Source organism: Syngnathus floridae, chromosome 5 (genome assembly GCF_059516105.1).
Source record: "Syngnathus floridae isolate MCC-2025c chromosome 5, RoL_Sflo_1.0, whole genome shotgun sequence".
Classification (NCBI taxonomy): domain Eukaryota; kingdom Metazoa; phylum Chordata; class Actinopteri; order Syngnathiformes; family Syngnathidae; genus Syngnathus; species Syngnathus floridae.
This window is the reverse complement of record NC_142417.1, coordinates 4,950,426-4,969,940: the sequence shown is the minus strand read 5'-3', so window position 1 is coordinate 4,969,940 and position 19,515 is coordinate 4,950,426. Positions and strand designations below refer to the sequence as shown.

General features: G+C 43.8%; 1 protein-coding gene across 4 annotated transcripts in view; it reads right to left on the bottom strand.

Annotated features, from left to right (window-relative positions):
- LOC148397683 (transmembrane protein 132B) overlaps window positions 1-18,515 on the bottom strand; it is a 73,707-nt gene extending 55,192 nt beyond the window's left edge. Inside the window, exons 1-2 of one of the 4 annotated variants that reach the window (XM_088376473.1) lie at window positions 18,338-18,515; window positions 14,983-15,376 (exon numbers count right to left, since the gene is read on the bottom strand). In XM_088376473.1, coding sequence (XP_088232599.1) covers window positions 14,983-15,082 — 100 coding nt within the window. In that variant the 5' untranslated portion in view covers window positions 15,083-15,376; window positions 18,338-18,515. Of the gene's footprint in view, window positions 1-14,982; window positions 15,377-17,113; window positions 17,261-18,337 lie in introns of those variants that run through there. The other 3 variants (XM_088376474.1, XM_088376471.1, XM_088376472.1) reach the window with 3 other exon arrangements.
- Between the last annotated feature and the right edge of the window lie 1,000 nt (window positions 18,516-19,515).

Here is a 19,515-nt window from a genome sequence, read left to right as displayed (position 1 = left end):
TCATTTTTCTTATTAGAACATTTCTACACACACATTCGTATATTCATTAGAAAAACATTGGTTTATTTTATTCGTTACTTGAATATATTAGAACTGAACTATTGTTTGAAATAATTTTAATGAACCCATGTACGGGATGCTCATGCTAAATACTAGCATGCTAACATATTCTGCTTAACTTCACTTCATGTGACACGCCATATTGGGTCGATCGTCCTCAATACATTTGTTTTTGTTTATGAAACGAGCGCGACTCACTTCATTTGATCTTTGACGCCAAACTCAGAAGAGCAGACACACACACACACACACAGACGAGACTGAATTATTGAGTGAGGCCTGGAGAAAAGGACGCTTAGCGTTTATTTCCATGAAATGATTTGACGCCCGTTATTTCACTCTTTTGTTCCAAATCAAATGTGCTTTCTTAAAAGTAGACTTCCCTGCGGTTTTTTTTGACAGAAAGAAAGAAAGAAAATTGCTCGCATGTCAAACTGACTTTGGATCAGTGTGATTTTTGAGGGGGTGGCCTCCTGCACTGTTGATATTGGCCGTCCTCTATACTGCTAATACACACACACACACGCACGCACGCAAAAACACACACACCAGCACACACACGGTTGCTGACCTGGCAAATGAGGGTTGGCAGGACAAACAAGTCATCAGATGGAAAGTTTGCGGACCACTGTGAGGTCGTACGTAGTTTTGCCAAAATCAAAACATTTTTTTCCAAGCAAAAACATCCTTCAACTTTATTGCAGGGAGCAGATTGAAGCGGATAGATTACAGGAAAAGTATACGAGTAATCAATTGATAAATAGATTTTGACCGCTATTTTTATTGTCAAGTTTGCCTTTTACACATGTATTTACCCCCAAAAATCCAAATACAGAATTTCCACAGCAAAAAAAAATAAAAAAATGTATCATTTAAATTTGGTGTGCCGGAAAACTATTTCATGCGGGAATAAAAATGGTACACATGAATTCATGTGTACAATTCTAGGAAAAGTGTCAAATTGCAATGGGCTCATCTCTCGAGTGAAAGATCTTTGGGTGCCAAAACACACGCTGACACGCTCATAAAAGCAAAAATGGCCGCCCACTACGACATGTGTGCGCGCGCGCGTGATAACTTGTTTGCAGTGTCGCCTCAATAATTCACCAGCTTCTTTTCGCCCCGAGGCGGAGTGCCTTGCGTTGTTCGGAACAACTTATGTCTTTCAACCACACGCAGCGCAGAGCAGAGCAGAGAGAACTTTAAATGGAAGTTCCAATTGCATGTTTTTTTGCTGCCGTATCGCGGAAATCCCAATTTGGGTAATCTGATTGGATGGTCGTAAGTCCCATCATTCGTAGATGATATGACATCATCACTTTTTTTTGGTGGGGGGGGGGGTTGTTTTTTGTGGACTTGCTTTGGGTCAGCTGTTTCCAGGGCTGAACTTCTTTTGACACTTTATTGCAGGTAGATACAAAGATGTAGTTGTGCTTGTGTGTATCTGTGCGTACATGTGTGTGTGTGTGTGTGTGTGTCACACATCACTTCAGGCTTAATTACAAGCGAGGAGCAAACGTGACAGGCGGTGACCTAATCCTTCATTCATGCAGCATATTTTTTTTACAACTCCAAATAAAATGAATGCGTGTGCGCATGCGCTTATACGGCTTCTTGAAATTGTATCGTCAGTGCGTCGCTTTAATTGTGCAGAGTGACACATCTATTACCCCGGCGTCATTATCAACATCAAGCAGCCTTTCGCACACACACACGCACACACACACACACACAGCGTGATTAAAACTGTGCATGTGCGTACGTGCAGTTATGAGCAAGTATTAAAGCTGCCACTCGGCTTTCGAGGCGCTCGCTAATATGCCTTTGAAAAGACTCCCCACCACACACACACACGCACACACACAAACACAACAAATAAGGCCAGTGACTGTCGTTAGCCACACTTCCCCTCGTTATCTTTCCCTTTAATTGCTCAGCTGGATCTATTTATAGACACACACACACGCGCAATGTATGCATCGAGAGGACCGTGCTGAGATGTAAAGATACGGCCACAGCAGGGCGAGAAGATGCCGAGATACAGTGATGCTAAACTGGCGTGACGCAGAGGTGCAACGCCATTGACATGCCACCGGGCCGTGATACTGAGACGAAAGAGCCCCTGATACAAAGGTGCCTTGACAAATGCGGCCAAACGCCGAGAATGCCATTAAGATGCTGAAATACGAAGATGCCGAGACACAAGGTAAGCTACGAGGATGGTGAAATTCGAAAGAGACGCCGAGACTCAAAGAGAAATAAAGGTGCTGAGATGCTCGGATGCTAAGATTGCAAAGTTGCTAACAGATTCTAAGATGCTGAAATGTTGAGATCGTGAGATGACCTGAAGCTGCACTCGTATACTGAGATACAAAAATAAAGACGCAGCGTTTCAAAGAAGTTAAAGGAGGCCCAACGATGCAAAGATGCTAACAAACGGAAACGATACAAACACGTGTCAGTTCTGAGATTCCGAGATACGAAAGTCGCAAGTTTCACACCGACGCTCTGCAAGCGGGTCAAAGTGCCACGCACTGGCCCAACTCTGTCAGGGAATAAACAAAGAAATATTTCGTTCGACAAGAGCGCTAGGGCGGCCGTGTACATTGGCAGATTATGTTCACGGCAAATGTGTTCTTTCCGGTGTGTGTGTGTGCCTTGGCCACCTGGGGTCAGTATAATACAGACATTTGCTTGAGGTGAAGGAGACGCTCACAATTGTTCAATTGTAAAATAAATATCACTCCCTCTTTGCAGAGGATAAAGAATACATGACGTTTGTGAAACATCGCCTGTGCTCAAATTTCAGTTATACATATAGTTTCGATGCTAATTTATTGAGGTTGTCTTGGGCGCTTTGCATTGTCTTAAGCAAAATGGAGTTTGCTCAGGAAAAGCTATGTGGTTGTTCTAGTACTCAAAATGAAACTCACTTTGTTCATGAACTTCAACTGGGAGTCTACTGAATGACAGCTTGTTTCTGAAAAAATGTCAAAAAAATCGTAAACCGGATCACGCGCATCTCACCACGCGTTAGCCGCACGCAAACGGAAGCTAATCCAAGGATTTTGTCCTTTAGCAAGTTAGTTTCCCTCCCGCCCGTTGAGGGAAACCCGGCGCGGCGCCACTTAACTTCCGTGCCGTTTGAAGCGCTCGGCTGAGAGCGTGCACAAAGCGTGCAAGCAGCCATTGATCAGAACGCCGAGCAATCAAAGACAGAATTGGAGGAAGGCAATCGATCAAAGAGGCTCCATCGTATGGAGCGGGAAAAGCTGTTTATTTAAAAAAAAAAAAAAGAAGAGGCTTTTTATCAAACTCGACAGCCACACACACGCACACACACGCACACAGCGATTGAAGCAAAACAAACACACACACACACACACACACACACAGCAGGGCTTTGACAGGATGGTGCCCACGCAGCCAAAACACAGACATGCCGACACACAAGCTGCAAAGGGAGGCGGAGGTGGGAAAACCAGGACGGGAGAAACAAAATAAAAATGAAAAAAAATAAATAAAAAAGCGACGACGAACGAAGATTCTACATTTAGGAGCAGGGAAAAAAAAAAAGTCTTAAATAACCTCATGGAGTGTTTGATTGATCTCTAGGTTCTTGGTTGTTATTTTATTTTTGTTTTTAAAAAGGTCACTTTACAAAATAGCACACATATTATTATCGTTATAAAAATTGAGTTAAACAATTTGATGATAAACAAAAGTTTTGATTACAAAAACAAAGTCAAAGTTATTTGTTTTGTTTTTTTAAATCAAAAATTCAATTATTAAATCCAAAAAAAATGTGTCAATACAAAACTGGAATAAAAAATTGACAGGTATTTGATGTGACTGAATTAAATCAATTTGGAGTTGAGATGAGCTCACTTCCTCTTTTGTAAAACTGCAAACGGCGTTGTGATTATATTTTCTGCAAGAAAATCAGGTTACAAAAGCCAATCAGCATAAACACAAAGTTCTCCCGTCAATCACAACCACAAAAGTGGAAAAGTAGAGCAGTGAGGAGGAGAGGCGACAAATTTATTATTGTTGAGAAAAAAAGAAAGATAGCTGCTGCTTCTCTGCTAACAAGGAGTCGTTGCCGGGCGCACACGCTTTCAAACCACTTCCTGTGAACTAGTCGCCGTCTTATTTTTATCGCATATGATGCCAACAACTTTTGCCGACACTTTGCGGCGGAAAAGTTCAGCCGGAGTTGAAGGGGTGGCGGCAGCAGCAGAAGCAACAACGGACGAATAAGATCAGAATTAACAAGCCAAAAAAAAAAAAAAAATGGCCTTACATGAAATGAGACGCTTTGATGTGTCATTATTGTTACTACGACGATGGCGGATGCTTTCCGAGTGCGCCGGGCTGTGGGTGGGTGCGCGGTTGTGGGGAAAAAAATCATCCATTTTTTCTGCGCAAATTAATATCGTGCTTCGTTGAATGTTTCACGTGGCAAATTGTCATTTGGCCACACTGGCAGGTGCGAGCGAGCAAGCTAGCATTTGGCAAAGTGACGGAGCAGAAGCGGCGTCAGATGTTGTTTTTCAGGAACATCCTCCCCCTTCTTTGTTCCCTTTCGCCGCTCGGGGAGGCGAAAGCGCCGGCAAGCCAAAAAGCCGGCCCGTCGCCACAATAACGTGAGGAAATGAGAGTCAATGAAGAAGAGGCGGCCAGACAGCCACCAAAGGAAATGAGGAAGAAATGAAGAGAGCCAGGAGCTTTGATAAGGGACAACGCAGCCCGGCAGGTGCAGGAAGCTTTTCTTTCATCTTCCTCCACGTCTTCATCCTCATCTCCCTCGCCCACTAGCTGCAAAAATGCCAAACGTGACACTCCACCCGCAATTTGTTTCGCCGTACTGCAATAAACTCCAGGATGAGGTAAGGGATGAGGTAATGCTTGCACGAAAGAGGCGAAATTGCGATAAGACGTACGTATGCAGGGTCTTCTGGCTTCTGTACCTGACTTGGACTGTAACATCGTGCCCACAAAAAAATCACAAATCATGGATTTCCACCAAAACCAAAAAAAACAGATCATGAATTAAAAAAAAAAATGATAATGACAAAAATGGTACATGCTAATTTTTGCTAGCACCTCTATGATGTTTTGCATCATAGTTTAGCATCAAGCTAAAGGAATTTGGGAGTATTGATGAGCCATATGCTGCTTACAAAGATGAACTTTATAAATATCTTCATCGAAGAGAAAAGGACAGGACAAAATATATATTTGTAATCAAAATTCTTTTCTATTTGGTGAGTCACTTTTACAGGAAGGTCAAAGGGAGGTCACAGGAAAGCAAGATGGCCGGCGAGGCACCCTTAATTGCAACCGACTCATTTTTCTTCTCATGTCTTTCACGTCTAACGTGTTGCGTCTGCACGCACACTGGGATGTTGGCGAGTGTGTGCGCGTGCGCACGTGTACGTGCGTACATACATGCACAGCTGTCGAGGAGGGGATGAGGACTAACGATACCAATGTATCATTGTGTGTGTGTGTGTGCCTACGTCCCGTCTGACAGAGAAGTTCCCTAATTGTGGATAAAATATGGCAGCGCACAGTTGGCCAACTCATCACTAATAAAAAAAAAAAAAAACACCAACCACGTGTGTGTACGCACAAACACCACACACACACACAAACTATTAATCCGTGTGTAGATGGTGAGCGCACACGTCCAACAGATTTTTAACATTGTTAATGACATGTTCTCAAATCTAAAAGAAAATATAATAATATAATAATAATTAATATTACTTTGCTTTCTGGAAAAAAAAAAAAAAAGAAATTTAGATTTAATATTTCTGTTTCGTTTACAACAAAGAAAATCTGATTTTGTGTTTTGGCATTTTGCTTCCGTACGAGAATGTCTGACATCCCGCTGCAAACAAGGCAAACGAGTGCGTGCGTGAATGTGAGAGAGAGAGAGACAGAGAGAGAGACAGAGAGAGAGAGATAGAGAGAGAGAGAGAGAGAGAGAGGCAACACTGTAGGGCATCACCTTGGCAGAGGTATTAAATCTTTTTCATCCTCTCCCTGGGCTGTCGGCAGAAGCGGGAAGACAGATTTACTTTCTCTCGCTCTCTTTCTCTCTCTCGGACTTCCACACTCACACACACACACGCACGAGCGTATCTCAACATGTTCCTAGTAAAGTGTCAGCGGCTGACACCAGGCAGAACAATTCAGCCTGGCAGGTACTGAATACACACCAAGAAAAAAAAAACCTTCAAAAGTAGCACAAACGTGAAGTAATGGCACACTTCCCCAACAGGAGCGAGCGGGAAGTGTCCAAATACTTTTGTCTGCGGTCTTTCAGCATCGTGTGTGTGTCTCAGTGTGTAATCAGCAAGGTAATGTTTTCTCGGCATGGTATCAACTTTTTTTTGGGGCTCACAAAGTTGTGGTGATGTCTCACACACGAAAAGGCACGATTGTCGTTTTTCTACCAATTGCGACTGTCAACAGATGTCCTCAGTGATGTCAAACTCAACGTAGCGTCGAAAGCTATCTCATTGCGTGCGTGAAGGTCACGGAGGTCATTTCAAGGAGCCCTTTGAAAAGGTGAACCCGACGCATGTTAAAAGGATGCCGTCAAAAGACGCCGACTGTCCTCTCGGAATTTGTCCCGATGAAGAATTCACGACGTGTCAAAAAGGGGTCGGCGGCGAACGACGCCAGATGTGCTTCGATGCTGATTTAGCACCATGGACCGCAAATGGACCTTTCTTCTCACATTCCACGGGAATTATGTTTGTTAAATTTAATTTCCACTTGCAAAAATGTCATGCTTTGCTTTTCTCCAACTGTATTTATTTTCATCTCATTCTGTCTAAAATAAATCCCCTTGCCATTTAAGTACAAACGGAGGCTTCAACTGAGCTCTTGGCAAGTAGACGGTGACAAACGAATCAAACCCAGACGCAGGAATCCAAAAGTCCATTTTGCCGTTTGTGACTTTGATTACAGCAGCATTACATGATGAACTTCTCAAGCAGGTTAAGCTGCCACTTTGTCTCACGCTCGTGGAATGCTAATCAACAGATGTCATCACGCACTTAAAGAACGGCAAGGAGGATAAGCTAGCGCAGGTGCTTGCTTCTTAAAGGCTAACACACCGAGTGGATTGGAGCAGAGAGGGAGACAAAATAAGGAAAGACGAGCGGCGGCGCAGCCTGCCAAGGCGGCAACAGAAGTGCGGATTGGAAAAGGAAAAAAAAAGAAAGAAAAGACGGCAAAAGAAAAAGTGCTCGTCCTCGCGCTCACCCCGGCTAATATCGCTGGGGCCGTTTGTCTTGTTAGCCGTTTCATTTCTCCAATCTGCACGCTGATGACAGCAACAGGCACCTTACCTGCCTCATCTCACTTTTGTGGAGGACTGACGCAATAAAAAAAAAAAAAAAAAACATGCCGCAGCAAACTCAGCACTCACGGCAACAACAAGGGAGGATGAGGCTCCTGTGAGAACGCCAAGACTTTTGGGAGTGGAGACAAGACCGGGACGAGACCGAGACCCAACGTGGGCTCAGTGACACATTAATTGCTTGCCCATTAAATTGAAGAACAGCAAATCAGCTCTGGTCTTGACCGGTGTCCACAAAATCCCGAGACTGGGCCAGTTCAAGACCGGAACGCGACCAACACCTTCAAAATGTGCTCTAGAGACCATCATCAGAACACGGCTCGGTTTGGTCAACATCTTATTGGTCAGCACTCGCCTAATTCTGCAACTTCAGATTGTGCTGCAACTATGACCTCTATTTTAGTTGCATTAAAAAATAATAAAATAAACCTTTTAGTTTGAGTTGCAAAGCACCGAGGCGACCGAGTTTCTGATTCTAACTCGGCAACGGTGGAGCTGGCCTTTGAACACGTTGCAAGACTTGGTGCGGGGCCTGCAGCTGTCCATGGTGCTGATTCCACCCAACGTCAACGGCAGACACAATAAGACTAAAAGTATTCTCCAGGCATGAATCATTCAAACAAGGCACAAATCAAATAGGACAAAGTAGTAACTCTTGCTCTGAGGTTGCTAGCCTGGGAGCAAAAATGCGGGTTGCAAAGTAGGAAGCTAGCTAGGTACAGTAGGTCGCTAATTAGCCGATTAGATTGCTAGGGAGGTAGCTCGTGTAACAAGTAGCGAAAAAGGCAGCGAGGTAGTTCACTAGGCAGCTAAAATGAAGGTACCCCAGTTTGCAAGAAGTGGCCCGGAAGTATTCGTGGCAACTTTTACTTTTGCCTTGAACAATCAACAAGGTACCATCCATCCATTTAAATTAAACTGTTAGTAATTTTGCATCGTAATAACTTCAACAACACGTTAAACTAATCATTTCATTTTAAAAGTAAATAAATGAATTAAAATATTTTTAAAAAATTAAATTGAAAAATAAACGTGATTTACAAATTTATGTGAACTCGTTCTAGAAAAATAAAAGAATCAAAGTCAAAAATGACATCCTGAAATGAAAATTTAAGGGGAATCTTGAGGAGCAAATGGCGGCTGGATGACAATGAGGAAGACCACGGGCGGGGGTGGGGGGCGAGAACAGCAAAGCGATGAAGAGGTGGGAGTCCTTATCGGAAAAAAGCAGACACCTTTATCTGCCTGCCCTCCAGTCCCACACGTGCGCAAGCACGCGTTCGCACACACACACACAAAGTCATCAGCGTGACACTACTGAGCGTTAGCCATTAGCCAGGTAATGGCACACAAACATCACCAACCCAACGACAAAAGTATCGGGACGCGTGCGAGCCTTTGGGGCAGTACTGCGCTGGGCCACAAAATGTCAAGCAGCACTGAGCACACAAGAAATGATTGCGAGGATTTTGTAGGCAGCCTTTGGGTGCGTTGCTGCTCAAGGCACGTAAAGTAACAGTTAGCATAACATCCAAGCTAATTTCTATTAGCCCGTCCAAGACATTTCTCAGGTTTTGTTACCGTGAAGCTAGCTGACTTGAATTCGACCAAATATTTTTCATATTCGAACATGTCTCGAATATGTTTATTTCTCTACCCTTTTTTTTGTGAACAAAAAAATATTACAATTTGCATCTTTGTAAACAAAAAAGTAAAGATTTGCCCTGACTAAAATTCAAATTTGTTTTGCTATCTCTTGGGGTCAGGGTGGAATTTATCATTCGACAGAGCCCCACCCACCTGGGTCGACAACAAATGGGAAGCAAACAGAGCGGAGTGCTCCCACGCCCCACCCACAGGTCCCATTTTGAGGCCATGAATAAGCATTAGCAGCCAACAAAATGTCAGCTAGCACGAGGGGGGCTAGCACTGCCCAAACGCAAATGTCAGAGGCCTGTGTCCAGTAATGCATCTGATGGAGAGAAGAGGGCAAATGTCAGCTGTTCCTCAAAACGGCAGCGCCGAGCCGCAACTTCCGCTGAAAACACCGCTTGAGTGACTCAAGGCTCTTTGTTATTGTTTTTTACGACGCTTTGCGGTTGAGGGAAGATGTGCAGCAGGGAACATTTTCGTGGAGCGATTACATTACAATAAAATTAGCGAAAACTATTTTATTCGGGCAAAGTTGGAAAAAGATATTTTCAATTTCAGCACTTTCTTTTTTTACATTTGACATGGAAACATTTTAATTCGAAATTTTTTCATGTCATCATTCATGTCGTTCAACATGAAAATCGAATTTCGTGTGTGCGCGTGTGTGTGTGTGTTTACTTTATAAAACGGTGAGAAAAAGGCTGCTGACACCTCAGCGGGCTTTGCAAAGCCAAATAATGGGCTAAATAAAAACACACTGATGAGTTGAGCACACACACTTGAGTAGTTTACACTCACACACACAAGATTCTTTAATTCCTTCTTTTCATATCGTCCTTGTTTGCCTTCCTCGATGCTCATTTCCTCTTCCGCCCTCCCTCCCTCCCTCCCTCCCTTCGAAGAGTGTACATTGTAGCATGTTTTGGAACACCTCGTCTGATATGTAGTGCGTGTGCGTGTGGTGGAGAGAGCATTGGCGATGGATGCATCAGGAGGCCCCGCCGCCACGTCGAGGTCACAACCGTCAACACCGGCCTGTGCTGCCATCACCACAATCACACACACACACACGAGTCAAACACTTTAGCAAAGAAACGTGCGCGCGCGCACACAGACTTTGGACGACCTGCAAAAGTTGTCATGTATTATTAGATGGCACGGGAGCTCTCGGCCGTCTCGGCCTTTTGCCTAAGGAGCCCCCTCCCCTATTTGCATAACGAGCTCCCCTATCTGCACATCTAATTAGAAGGCCGCCGTGCCCTCCAGCTTGGTTAATTGGTTAAGGAGGACGTGCACGCACGCGGTTAGCGGGATGCTAATCACTTTGCGGCTTCCTTGACAAACGAGCGCAGGAGGACCAGCTTCCCGCGGCTCCGCATTTGTGTTTCAACGGACGCTTTCCATGTGTTCGAACATGCGTGCGAGTACGTTAAAAAATAGAAGGTTGCCTTTTCATTGACAGCTCGGCGCTTCCGTATAGATTGTCACGGTCAGTTGGCTGCTCATTTCTGCTGCGCACGATGCTGGTCATTAATAGCACAGCAGAGATGCTGGCCAAAGCAAAGTGTTCCGCTCGCTACAGTCGACAGACCCTCACTCACCAATTTCGCGGCCACCGGGAGGCGACGATGTGCGTGGCACGCCGCCGCCTGCAGGCTGCTGAGTTTTTGCACCTCCGCCTCGCTTCTCAGTCAGGCCTCCTCTTCAATCTTTTTTTTTTTTCTTTTTGGCTCATCTCTTCCGCCGCCCCAATTCTCATTTCACACCACAACAACTGCCTTCATCCCATTTTTTTTTTCTTCTCGCACTCGTTGGCCTCGTCTGGCCTTTTAATGTCCCCACGCACTTTTTCTTCCTTCTTCCTCCTCCTCGCCGCAGCGGGAATGTAGCGGATGCCATCGAGTGTTGTCGCCTGTCCCCCGGCAACAGCCCCCCCCCCGACACCTTGCTTGAATACAAGGAGCTGGATCACAGACACACCCAGACACACACACTACCCAAATGGGATTAGATTGTGCTTCACTTGCACATTTTTGCTCTTTTGGAGACGTGTTGGCTGACCACGGCCATGCTGGCCAACGGGAGACCAATGGTGGGGGCAAGGGGGGGTCCGGTTTAAGGTCAAGTGTTTTGTCGTACTTGCATATTTTACGTTTTTAGCAACATTTGTGTATTTTTTTAGCTAATATTTTGCTTTGTGTTCTGATGTTTTTAATATGTAGATGAATTTGAACTATTATAGGGGAATGATTTTGACTTTCAATAGGATTGTTGTTTGGTGGTTTGTTTAGGGAATCATGTTTATTATTTTCTTCTGTAACATTTTGGTTATGTATTTTTTCCTCACACACTTTTTTTGTTGCAATCATTTGACTTTTTTGTCCAACTTCTGTTGTATTATTTAATATTCATCATATATTGTTGTTTTCATTGACTTTTTGTAAATATTTTCATGCCTATTTTCATCTTATAATTCTGTTGCTTATTTACAAAAAAAAAAAATGTCACCCTCATACTTTGCCTGCTTCACTTATTTTCACTCTTTTTTTTTTATGATGCCACTGCAGCAACCTCAAAGGAGAAAGGAACCACCTGTGAGTGTCGCATCTTTTGCAAACTTTGATGTTAACTTTGTGGATGAATTTGTGGAGGAAAAGGTTACTCGTCCTCATCTTGCCCTTTTTGCCATCCTGTCTTTTATCTTTGTGTTTGTTTCTCATCAAATGAGGGGGAAAAAAGCCTTTGTCCCACTTTTCATCACCTTCATCCATTTGGCGACAGCCTCCCGCACACCTTCTTGTGCCTGCCCCCGCTCGCCTCCTCGCGGCAACATTCCTGTGAGAGAGTGTGCCCCACATCCAAATGATTTTCTATTAGCGCCTGCGCCTGTTAACAGTGCTGCGTTTGATGACGCTAATCAAATTGAAAACCTTCATCTCGCCCGCCTCACCACCCCGAAAGCGCCTCTCGTTCGTATGTGCGTGTGCAAAAATCAATAGTCTGCTGTTCTGTGCCGGTCGTAAACAAGTGTCCAATCTGAAGTGCTCTGATTTCTTCCCACTGCAGATAATGGAAAGAGAAAGACCTAGCCAGTCCGGCCCACCGAAGCAAAAATCCAGGTAGAACCGACACTCTACACAATCAAGCCCATCAGTGTGACGAGGGATACGCCGAGGGCAAACTTTCCGGCCATCGGTCGGAAACCGGGGATTCTCATTCGGAAATTCCTAAACTGAATCGAGGGCCTGGTACATGTCTGCCTGCGGCAAAATGATTGGCTGCTGCGCCGCCGCTGAATGTAGCGTTGCCTGGATGCAGCAACCACTGCAACATCTCAGCTCATCACATCTCACCACATCAGTACGGCACTAATATTTGTTGTTTTGCACAGAGTACAAATTATATGTGAGCGTGATCAGCAAATACAGGGGGAAAAGTTCATAAACTGTCCAAAACTGTCAAAACGCTGATAAACCTTCAATAAATATCTCCTATGCAAAACGGACTGCAAATGGCAGAAAACATGCCCCCCCCTCCCAAAACTTGCTGAAAATATTTCACAAACTGCAAAAACACAAACATTGAGGCAAAAAAAAAGGTCTGCAAAGCTCAAGTGCCAATATGCGGGGGTCTATGTGTTGCTGCTGCACCGTTTGTGTGCCATGGGCCACACAAATTACATGTCAATCAAAGATGACGATTCTTTCATCCACACCACTAGGCGCTGCTGTTGGCACCTCACAAACACATGAGTTGAAAGATTGTGCATTTAATCAACGTAGCCTTTAAATCCCAACACGCGCGCGGTCATTACTCGCACACGCTGATAAATGACATCGGATTAAAATTCTATGTTAATCCATTACGAGTCCCGTCTGAGTCATCTTGTCGTAATAATGATCCACCGCGTGTGTGCATGCCTGCGTGCGTGCGCGCACACACAGTCAAGTGAAGCTAATGTAAAAGGAAATGTGGTGCTGATTAATGCAACTTTGAACCCTGCAGACATGACAAACTACCCCCCCCCATACTCACACACACACACACACACACACACACCAACAGGAAGTGACACCCAAACCTCCACTAATCAGCGTGTGAAAAAGGCAAGACTTTATGCACTGGCACAGTTGCTCAGGTCAGAACTTTGACCTGATGTCATCTTACGCACACTTGCGTCATAAGTGAATCTGAAATAAATCACATGTGGTATGTGCACTGCTGTCAAAGCCAAATCTGGTTCCAAATTTGATTCAACTTGGTTTTACCTTATTACATGTGGTGTCTACATTGCGACCAATCTTGATGATATCCAGATTACATTTCTTTTGATGCTGCAGTACATGGATTTGGAAAGTTGTCCTTTTTTTGTTTGTTTGTTTTGTTTTATACTGCAACAGAAAAAGTGTCGCGCAAATGGCACAAAGCAACCGTTCAAATACAAACAAATTCAATCCAATTAGATGAAAACAAATTACCCAATTCAAACACGTACCAAAGCCAAAATGGACCTCAGATGTTCCAGATTTCATACTTGGTGATTCAACTTTTTTGTGTGTGTGTGCCAACACAGCCCCAGCTGTTGTGTTCAATGACCAATGACTGCCCCCCCCCCCCTAACCCCGCAACCGCATGTAATCGCTGCACTTTTTTTTCCGGTCTCAAGCCAGCGCACATCAGCACGTCCCGTTAAGTCTCCAGCGAAGCGTAAGTCGGGTTTGATTAGCACGCACTCGCATAGCAAGGGCTGGCAAAAGATGTCACACTCTGTATCCAAGTACAACACTGGTGAGTATGGTAAAAGTACTACCGATTTCATTCCTTTATTTAAGTAAAGTAACAAATGGAGACATAGGAGGCACGAGTACTCTTTCTCTTTAGTCAAAGTCGATATTGTGTTCAAAAGACTGCTCATAGCATTAGTACTGAATCAACTCTTGGACTTAAGAAAAAAAAAAAAAAGAGGAAAAGAGAACAGAAACGCATTAAAGGACAACAGGAACCATTTTGCTGTTAATCCCAAAGCTGGTAAAAAGAATTTTACTGCATACTTCAGGAGAAGTAAAGATACCTTCATAGTCAACTCTTTTAAAAATGACTGAAAAGCACATCAGTACAAAAGGAAAAGATGAATTGTACTGCCAGTTGCGAGCGGTGCCAAGAGTACTCTTTGTTGTAGAAGAGATTTGTGTCAAATAAATAATAATAATAATAATAATAATAACAATAACAATAACAATAATAATATAATAATGCAAAGACTTGAGATATAACTACTGCTTCAACTCTTGTACTTAAAAAAAAAAAAACCTGCGTCAAAACCAAATAAAAAATTTGAGCAGTTTCTCTGATCTGTTGCCACCCACAATATTGTGACGTCGCATCAACCTGACCAGACGAAAGAGTACATTCTCTTCTTTTATCAGAATCGTTCCACTTTGCTTCGCAAAATGCACAATAACACACACACACACACACACACACACACACACACACACACACACACACACATTAAACTGGCATCGGGCTCTTACACAGCAACACGTCATTGGCATGCGCACGTGCCAATGTCGTTACACAGAACGCGAGCATTTCAATTTAGTAATAAATGTGAACGCAGACCGTTTCAGGTTTTCACGACAAGTTTTTATGCTTTTGTTATGCGCAGGAATTCCGTCGACCACTTTACCACCGCGATTATGCAGTCGCCAAATAGTCACGTGACGCTGTGCCTTGTGCGCGCACAAGACACTTTTTGCAAAACGTGTGTTGGCTACAAAACTTCCGTTCAAAAAGTGCGAAAAGGCTCGGTGCAAAAAGGTTGACCAAAAAATAAAGCATTCAAATGCATAAGACGCATCACGTCAATAATTCTGCTGAACTTTTCCTACCTTCGCAAAAGACGAGCAGCAGCGTCCAGATCCAGAAGGTCGCGCGTCCTCGGAGTGCTCTTCCGACTCCTCCCGCAACTCTCGTCCGGGGAGCCTCCATCCTTCTTCGGTCCCGTTCGGATGAGGCCACTCGATTCCCGCCGGCCAGGGTACCCGATCGCGGGCGAGGGGAGCCCGTTTGCACCCGATCGCGGGCGAAGGGAGCGCGTCTCCTCGGTGGCGGAGCAAAGGCGCTGGAGCGACTAAGGGGAGCGGCAAGACGCCGTCAGCAACCTCATGGCGGACTTGAGTGGAACTCTTTACGATCCCAAATGGGGGGGATTGGAGCGGAACCGGATTCGATAGGGAAAACGGCGAAGCTCCACTTTGCGTTTACAATCCCAAGTTCAAACACCTGCGAACAAGTTCACAAGACAAAAAACAAGAGTCAACAAAAGTCCAGTGTCCAACTGCAAGCAAAAGTGAGTCACGTGATTTGAATACATCCAAACGGGCTCAGAATGAGGATGTTGGAAATGATGAAGATGGTGCGCTCCTTCTCGCCACCCAACAGATACTGTGCTGCTCTAGCGCGGGGCTCCAACTACAACTCCGGTGAGCGAGCGAGCGGGTGCGCGAGCGTGAGAAATAGAGAGCGAGTGAGAGAGAGAAAGTGTGTGTGTGTGTGCGCGCGCGCGTGCACGTCAAGTCGAGAGTGGATCAGACGCGGCATGGAAGGAGGAGGGTGCATATGGCGATAAGGGGGGTGGGATTTGGCAATCGGACTGACATTTAAGACACGAGGGTTTGTGTGTGGGGGGGGGGGACTCAGGCGTGTTCATTCAACTTCATGACAGACATGTATAAACTTCGTCAGTTAGTATTATTTTAATTTCAGTTGATATGCATTCCATGTTTCATACTATAATGCAGGAATAATGATATAATACTGTTGGATTCTCAAAGTATTATTAAATGCCTGAACTGGTATTGTTTGACTTCAAAGTATTTTATATTAGTTCTTATATTCTTAAGAATATATAGCTTATAGTTCACATGTAACCTGTTATGATTATCTATTTTCATCATTTTTTTCATGAATTTTAAAAGTCAAAACACATCCCGTTACTTGTCGATTAAAGATCAATAAGACAATCGAGTGTCCAGAAATGCGTGCGCGAGTGGCGTTCGTGCCCTCTGTATTATTCATTCACTGACACGCGCGACACCTGTTCTCCGTGTAATCGATAGACTCTCCAGGCGCGCGCGCCCTCGCACGCACACCACGTGAGCGCGCCTCGGAGAACCACTTTGTAATAAAACGCATCTACTTTCGATTGACTCACTCCTGTGTGCTGTGCGTGTTTGTTTGTTTGTTTGTTTGTTTGTTTGTTTGTTTGTTTGTTTGTTTGTTTGTTTGACTCTGGGGAGTCTTTATGAGAGGAGCAAGCGCACTCCCTGGTGGCCATCAGGTGTGCAAACATCTTTCGTCTTGTCCGTAATTAGTCACAAAAGGAAGAGTTTTTTTTTTTTAACAAAAAAAAGTCAGGTTTAGTATTAAGGGACCTTTAGTGGGTGTGTCCTAGTGAGTGACGTCAAAAGCTGGAGTCAGTGCAGTTGGTCAGACACTTAAAGTGTGAGCCTCTTCTCCTTGCTAGTGTTTTAATTTTGAATTTGTGTGCCGTATCACAAGCTCGTAGTCAAGAAGGCTAATTTTGCTAATGCCACTACGAGCTAACCGTTGTCTTTGACCGTTTGCAGGGACGATAGCCAACCCGGACATTTAGGCTAATTTCTGTTGGCTGTTAGCTTCACATCTTAGGATAGCATTAAACTCAAAGACTTTCTCTTAACAGGTTTCCTCTTCATTTTCTGACTTTGTTGTTATACAGGAGTCTAAACCACAGATGTCAAACTTAATGCCCGGGGACCAGATATGGCCCGCAATATTCTTTTACATTGTTGGCGACAGCAAATATTCCGTCTTGCTCCAATGGTAAAATTGCAAATTGTCTTCAGGCCAATTCAAACCAACATGGCAGACTTACAGCTGTGGGCTTTGGGAACTAGCAGGAGTTTGTGATTGGGGGATTATGTAGTAAATACAGACCAAAACGACCTGAGATGGACGCTTCAAGTCAAAATGGCTTACCTCCAGCAAATATTCCGGTGTTGATTCTTTTTTGTGGGTCTACTCATCAAAGCCCAAATGCGTTGTACGTGTGTAAAACATGTGGTCAAGTTCTGCCGTTTCATTTATTTCCGATAGGATGTTTCTCCATCTATTGGAAGTGAGTCAGCAATTTCACAATGACGTCGGAGCTCTTGGCGGGTATCCGGAGCATCGGTCGTTCAAATAAAACCTCGGACTTTGGCGGAGGTCTCATTTCAATTTGCGCCTCCCACTCTCGCCCGATTGCGCAGTAAAAAGCAGAAGAGCCATTTTTGGTATGGCTTTCAGATGGCTTGAAAAGTGCCTCGTCATCCCTTATCACAAATCTATGCCAGGTTACGACCGACGACAGTGACGGATGGCTTCTTTTTCCGATGCGTAATGAACGAGGGTTACGGGATGCAAGCTTCCTCCGATAGCAATGAGCAGAACCAAATCGCAAATCGTTATCAACTACTCAGATTGCTCGCTGGGGTTGATATTATTTTGAGAACGTCATTCATTGTTGTTGTTTTTTATCCATTAATATACCTGTCAAACTGACTTCAAATATAATTCACTCTTAACTACTTCAATAAATATAAATAACTGTAATAAAATGTCATTTAAGTACTGTGGATATGGTTTCATTGCTGCTCACTGAAATGATTAACTTAATAATTATGAGCAAAACATGCTTAGAACAACTGAATTTAAACAGTTTATGAAAATTCAGCGCCCGGAGTCATTTTCACAGGAAATTTGGCTGACACTCAGGGGAATCTCGAGAGGTTTGGAAAGATTCAGACTCAGATTCACTTAGAAACTTTAAAATACGGTGGACTCATCCAGAATCAGTAGACCCACAAAAAAAAAAAACTTCAAGAAGTCACCCTTGACAAGATACAGAAAGTCAGCCATTGTGGTTCAAAATGGCCACTGAGGTCATTTCCGTTTGGCCTGACAAACGTTTGCTGTCTCATTTGTCTCATTCGCTTGACTTTTATTAATTTTATTTATTTATTTTCTTTAAAATCGTTCCTGATTTTACAGTTTAAAATTTTAAGAGATATAAAAACGATAGAGGAAGATAGAACTGCTTGATAATCCAAATAGAAAAATTTCCACAACAATCCCAACTTCCCACAACAATCCCACTTGGTTCGCATTTGACTTTCTAATTTAACCACATTAGCCACTTTAAAGTTATTTTTGTTTTCTTACCAGTTGCGTCTTGCAATTCGTGACAAGGAAGAGTCCGACAGGGTCAATTGAGCCACATAAAAACGTCTCCTAAGTGCCTCCTGGCAAGCGTTCATGCGCCGGCGCAGGTGAGCGAGCGAGAGCACTTGATGAGAAGCGAGTTTCCCCCCACTCTGTAGTGTGACGTCGCCCTCTGCAGGTGGGGAGGGAATCAGAGCGGATCTTGCCAAGATTTTTTTTTTTTTAATGTGATGATTGCTCCTCCAAACAAAACACAAGAACGTAGATCCAACACACACTCGCACAGAGCGGCAGCGTTGGCCACACTTATTTTGTACATCTTCCCGTGATATGCAAACCTGTCAAATTTCATCATTAGAAGACCGAGAGACTTCAGAGGATGTATTTTCAAAAATGTTATTGGAAGGACTATGAAGGACACCTGGGGGGAGGCGTCTTTCAACCAAAATGGCTGACGTGTGTGTTTTCAGGCATGAATTCTTGAGACTTTTTTTGTGGGTCACCTCCTCATAGACATGCTTACCTAATTTTAAGTTGCTAAATCAAGCGAGCTTTTGAAGTTGACTTTTGTAATACTCTTAGTTATAATGCCAACATATCCAAGTTACAAGACGTCAGACTTCCTTTTTTTTCCACACATGACTTCATGAGTGTTTTTTTTTTTTTTTTTGTGGGCCTATTTATGATCGACATGTTTACCACGTTTCACATTGCAAAGTCCAACAGGCTACGGCGATGAATTTACCATAGCTGAGCCTGAGGCTGTTTTGAAAAGGCCTCATAGCACTTTTGTATTGCTTCTCAAATGATTCAGTTGCAGTCAACAAACCAATTACAGCTTGATGACGATGATCAAATCCAAAACAGGCTCCTTTACCACTCTAAATGAGAGCATACAGCGTTTTTTATACCTTGGGCAGGTTCCTATTGCAACATTGATCGCCATGGCGACAAAGTCCACATCAGAGTGGCTGCCACCTGAAAATTGTGCAGATGTGCTTCGCTAGTTGTACCCTTTTGCTTCAACCAACGAACCAATAAGGATGTAAAAATATCATTGGGTGCTTGCGTTCGGGCCCTGTGAGGATGCAGTTGAAATCTGATTACTTAAAAAAAAAAAAAAAGATGACAACATTCCCTTGCTAATACCGTACTACTCATTTTGTTTGACATGGCAA